The 6,000-nt window shown below is 43.2% G+C and overlaps 1 protein-coding gene across 1 annotated transcript in view; it reads right to left on the bottom strand.

Moving 5' to 3' along the window:
* Positions 1-967: 967 nt before the first annotated feature.
* Fshr (follicle stimulating hormone receptor) overlaps positions 968-6,000 on the bottom strand; it is a 184,097-nt gene continuing 179,064 nt past the window's right edge. The window contains exon 10 of the mRNA XM_034514244.2: positions 968-5,414. Within this exon, the coding sequence (XP_034370135.1) occupies positions 4,190-5,414 (1,225 nt within the window). The 3' untranslated portion in view covers positions 968-4,189. The remainder of the gene's footprint in view (positions 5,415-6,000) is intronic.

The following is a 6,000-nucleotide window of genomic DNA, read 5'->3' as shown; positions in this document are numbered from 1 at the left end:
CTCTGGCCACAAACAAGGAAGAAGAATGATTCTCAGTGGTGCTGGGACAACCCAGCAGTAAAGCCGACTGGTGTGCAGGGTGGGCGTAGTGGAGGGTTCGAAGTGGGAGAGCTGTGGGGAAAGTGATGAGGGAGAGTGTAATGCTTTCTTAGGGCTTCAGATCAGTTCTCCCACAGATATGCAAAACAAACTGTATGTGCAATTGTAAATTTTATAAAAGCCACAATAAAAATGTAAAGGCAACTGAAATTAATGTTAATTGGGTTATATTTGTTCCAATATGTTCAAGCACATGTAGCCAATATAAGAATTGCTAAGCTCTTTTTATTCTTTTGTTGTTGTTTATGTCCTTCTAATTGAGTGTATGTTTTACAAGGTCTACTCATCTTAATCCAGGCTAGTCTCATTTTAAGTGTTGTGTAGTGACATGTAGCTAACGGTTACTGTACTAGAAAGCCACGTTCTGGAATACATGTAGGTTGTTCGAAGACTCAGGGAAAGCTGCATTTGATTTTTAAATGTTATTATGTGGATGATGATGATAGTGATGATGATGGTGGTGGTTGTGTGTATGTGTGTGGTGCTTAATATAACAGCAAAAAAGGGGGAATATATTTGTGTAGTTATGTCTCAAACATGGAGATGAGAGGAAAACTGGAAAGATTCGAAAATGCTTTGTCTTTCTGAGCCTTCTCAGCGGTCTAGACTCTATTTCTTAATGTGGGATGCCCAACTTCCTCCCTCTTGCCTTTCTTTTTCTTCACCCTCTTCTCTCTCCTTCTTTTTTCTCGGTCTGTCTCTTTCCATCCTTTGCTTCTCCCTTTTCTCTCTTTCTTCATAATATAAAATATTTATAAGAAATACTGTTTTATTTTTTATTTTCAACTTACAATATATTGAAATAGTGCCTTGTCAGATGGACAGAGGTAATGCATTTTTGTCTCCATGTAATGAAATACCTTCGTTAGTGCATTAGGAACAATCTTCACAATGCTTGCCAGAGCACTCTCGCATGCCTAAGTGGGGAGCATCTGTGGAGTAGGGATGCCGCTCATTTCCTGGGCTGCAGCCCCATTCCCCAGCCTGCTGGGCCATCCCCCCTGAACTATCTCCTTCCAAGGATGCTGGGAAAAGCTGTCTCCATACTCCTGAGAAGACCAGCGCATAGGGACACCACCCACAAACAGGTACCTGGGGCCATCCAGGCAGCACTAGCCCAGCCAGGGAGCTGAGGCCAATGGGGAAGGTTCCTCCAAGAAGATCCCTGAGAAGAAATTCACCTTCAAGAAGCCCCCAAATTTCTCCTGGTCAGTTCACAAAGCTCTGAGAATCCTTTGCAGGATGGAAGACCATCCTTCCCCTTCTTGCTCTTTGGTAATTTTTTTTTCTTTTAAGGCACAACACTTATTCCTTTTCCAAATGTTATAGTGAATCTAACTAGAAGAGAATGATTTTTAGCAAGAAACAAAACAAAACACCCCTAAATACAAATCTGGGATTTGACTATTAAAAGTTATATACAACAATGGTAGGAAAAAAGACAGTGAAAGTTGTTTCACATTATAGAGCACCCTCACACCCCAAGACATGCTTACTAAGTCAGAGACACAGTTGATCCACAAGCAGGAGGTTTGAACTTGATAAAGACATTATAAAAACCAGGGCAAAGTCCTCCCCAGCCCAGATGCCACGAGGCATAGCATGAGAGAATAAAAATCCACCATGGGGAGGCTGGACACTCAAGTCTGGGAGTATAAGCCCCCACACTTCTGGCTCAGAAGTTTAAGGAGGAGGCAATACAGAACCTTCTTGAAAAAGAATTGAGGAGAAAATCAACAATTTCCTTCTGTGGGGATGGAGCCCAGGAGAAAGGGAAGGACAGAAGCATTTCACACCATTCATTTAAACTGGGAAACCCTAAGGAACCATCTTTAACTGTCCTTAAGAGGAAGAATATATTGCTGATAGGAGAATCCACAGAAGGTAAAGTCAAGGAAAGGAGAGAAGAGAGGGGAAGGAATGAGAGGGAAGAGAGGGAGGGGAGGGAGAGAAGATAGGACTGGGGGGGGGCACAACCAGCACCTTCCTTCCTGGCACAAGAAAACACCCAAGGAACTAGGTCCAGGCAGTGACCTCACAAGGACAACACAAATTTTGTAGCTTAGAGGTCACACATCCCCCCAAATACCCCTGGTGCTCAGAGCTGTATGGACTGGCCACAGCGGCACCTGGAGGAACTTATGGTGGCTCGTGGCTTGGTATGATGTAGCTATTCAGATGGGCTTGTTTCTGAGAACAGGTGTGGGTAGCATGCTCATTTATTTTTTTAGTATTTATGTACTATAATGGACTTGAAGGACTAGAGGTTAGATAAATCCTGATAGGCAGACAGACAGAAAGAGGGGCTACAAATAGATAGTGAAAGTTGGCAATAAAGGCGGGACAGGGTTCATGGAATTTTCCCACTGACTAAAGGCTCCTCAGACTCTGGACTAGTCTCATGGTTGGAACAGGACATGTTTATCCCAAAGTTGTGGGATAAAAGTTGACCTCTTTTTTTTTTCTCAAATAATCAATGCTAAATTAGGGAAGAAAGACCTATCAAAGATTCTTAAAACTCTCGGCCCCAAGGAGACACTAGACCATAGGCTTCTGAATGTCCCCTTTCCTCTACAGAGGGACGTTGTTCTGTGTGTTTACTGTGTGTATGTTTTCCCATCACTAATAAAAACCTTTCTTCATTGGCTGATTCTGTCTTTTGTGTCCAGGACTTCCTCTGCTGCTACCTGTAGTGTTCAGGATTTCTCTTGCCTTTTAATTCTTCCAGTGGAGAAGGAAACAGATCCCATCAAGACCTTAGATGGTAACAGAATTAATTCTGGACCAAGGGCCAGGAGACCTGGTACATAGCCTAGTAACTGGGCTGAAAGGAAAGAGATAAATTAATATATATTAAACTTGATGCAGCATGAAACACTTGGTAATTGGTTGTTTCCCTCTCACTGGGAACCTAAAAGGCAGAGATACAGCTGGTGCACCTGTAGAGGAAGAAGGTGAGCTGGACAAGCTTGTCGGGTGTATTACAGAATCTGAATAAAATCGTAACTCTCATTTCAGAGCTGTTGTGTCCTTAACATTGTAATCTATATGCATACCATATAATAGGTGTATTTTTCCATTGGAGTTCAGCCAGAACAGCAGAAGCAATCATACATATGTATGAATGCAAATATGTATAGGTGGTAAATATTTGTTACTGGGAATTGTCTCTCCCACATTTAAGAGGCTGGCTAAATAGTATGTGTAAGGATATTGTCAATGTTCTTAGTTTCCTCATATGTCCTTTAAAGGAAAGATCACAAGCATACACTCAGCAACCCCAGGGTGCAACCCCAGGGAGACAAACTGAGCCCCAGTTCTATCCTTATTGCTGCTGATCTCGGTGATAAACATCCTGCAGAAGTTTTGTGCTTCATAAAACCACAGGGTACTAAAACCACAGGGGTGGCCCAGCACTCACTCAGAGGCCTGAGGAGGATCCAGCAGAGGGAGAGGGATGCCCATCACATGGCCTTGACAGCCTTGAGCTGAGTCAGCTTCAGCAGCGTAATGTTGATCCATAGCACAGCTGTTGATTTTCTTGACGCCATGTTCTCCAGGAGGCCCACCCTAACTGACAGGGTATTCTGGGCAATGATCCTATACACATCACCCATTATGAAGCTGCCACAGGCATTCAGTAAATATTTCCATGAATGGTGTAGCATTTCTCTCAGACATTTTTGAAAAGTCAGGATACTTCATCCTGGCTCTGCCTCTAATATATCAAGCAATGTCAAAGAAGTCACTGAGATCTTTGAGTCTTAGTTTCCTCATTCGTAAAATTCCACGAAAAATTTCTATCTAGCCTATTGAACATAATTTTACCAAATCTGTTGAGATAATCCAAACAGAAGCATAAAACAAACATGCAGCAGTATTATATTATTTTAATTTCTGCTACCAATAATTCAGCTTTTAGATGAGTCACATGAGATAACAATGTTCCCTGGCCAATTTGCCGTGCACATACCTAGAAATATTAAATTAGATGAAATGTGTAGTAACACTGACAGCTATTCCATGGCTTGCTTTTCAGAAAGAAGTCATAATTGTCTTTCAAGGTGAGGATCCATTTTCACATTGATATTTATTTCTGAGCTGAATGATTTAGAGGGACAAGCATGTAACTGTTGGAGACTCTGGGAGCCGAGGAACAGTGGCTCTTTCTGGAGTGGAAGTTGTGTGCAGTGGATAACGTTTCTGTCCTGTAAATCTGGGCTTGCATTTCATAACAGCCAAACTTGCTCATCAGGACAAAGAAGTCCCTGCGGAAGTTCTTGGTGAAAATGGCGTAGAGGAAAGGATTAGCACAAGAATTGATAGGGTAGAACAGAACCAGGAGGATCTTGGCTTTGGACACGGTGATGAGGGGCACCTTGAGGGAGGCAGAAATGGCAAAGAATGAAATGGGGGCCATACAGAGAAAGTCCGTGAAGATGAGTGTAGCCATGCGCTTGGCAATCTTGGTGTCGCTTGACGAGGATACAATATTCGGATTCCTCACTGTGAAGTAGATGTGGGTGTAGCAGCCACAGATGACCACGAAGGCCAGGACATTAAGTACAAGGAGGGCCATAACATATAGCTGTGACAAAGGGCTGTCAATATCCATGGGCAGGCAGATGCTCACCTTCATGTAGCTACTGATGCCAAAGATGGGGAAGAGAGCGGCTGCGAAGGCAAAAGTCCAGCCCAACACCATAATGCTGGCAGCATGGCGGAGCTGCACCTTGCATTCCAGTTGCATGGCATGTGTGATGGTATGCCATCTTTCTAGGGTGATGGCTGTCAGTGTGTAGACTGACAGTTCACTGGCAAAGACAGTGAAAAAGCCAGCGGCATCGCAGCCTGCTCCTGTTTGCCAGTCAATGGCGTAATTGTGGTACTGGCTCTTGGTATGGATATCAACGGATGCTATAAGTAGCAAGTAGATTCCAATGCAGAGATCAGCAAAGGCGAGGTTACACATAAGGAACCGGGGCACAGTGAGTTTGTATTGGCTTGTAGTCAGGACCACCAGCACTGCGGTGTTCCCAGTGACGGCCAGGATGCTAATAAACCATATCAAGACTCTGAGGATGTTGTACCCCATGATATCTTCACATGGATTAAATGCATCTGGCTTGGGCGAGCAGGTCACATCAACAACTTCATTACATAAGTCATAGTCAAATTCACTGTACATCATGTCAGATCCTTTTCCATAAGTGGGTTCATCATCTATCAGAGAGACTCTCTGATTCCCAGCCTGAGTCATATCATCAGTATCTTGCCTTGACATAGACTTGTTGCAAATTGGATGAAGTTCAGAGCTAGAAAAATACAAAAAGGAACAGAATCAACATCCAGTGTACAGCATAGCAAATGCATCACCATCTTTGTACAGCTTTGTACAGAGTAGAAATAAGGGTTTCTTCTTAAGATTGCTTTTTCTTTTTAACCAACATCTTGTCTGCCCTTGAGGCTGACTCATGGGTTAATGCTACTTACTGTAAATGAACAGAACAATATATATATTCCTAGAGTGGGGTGGCCCATGGGGGAAACCATCTGGCCACAGCCTGAGTGTGGGGAGAAAGGTGCCTGGGACTAGCTAACCCTTGCTGTTAAGTGCAAATACTTTACAGACTTGGTATTATCTCTACTCATTTCCTTTCCCCATCTCCATTCAGATACCTTCTAGCTCGCCCGAGAGAACACATTCCTATTTCTCTGTCTCATCACTGGCCAGTTATGTTTTCTAACATGAATTAGAGCTTACTTGCTGTTTTGTCTGCACTAACCAGCGTATCAGAGTCTGTAGTTGCCAGGCAACCTCATCTTTTGGCTCTTTGGTTCTAGGCTATCAAGAGGCCAGCTAATTTTCCCAATATGCTACCAGGATCTTGGGCTTTATCA

The sequence above is a fragment of the Arvicanthis niloticus genome, chromosome 11, assembly GCF_011762505.2.
Source record: "Arvicanthis niloticus isolate mArvNil1 chromosome 11, mArvNil1.pat.X, whole genome shotgun sequence".
Classification (NCBI taxonomy): Eukaryota; Metazoa; Chordata; class Mammalia; order Rodentia; family Muridae; genus Arvicanthis; species Arvicanthis niloticus.
The sequence above is the reverse complement of the archived record's forward strand: the minus strand, read 5'-3'. Positions and strand labels throughout refer to the sequence as shown.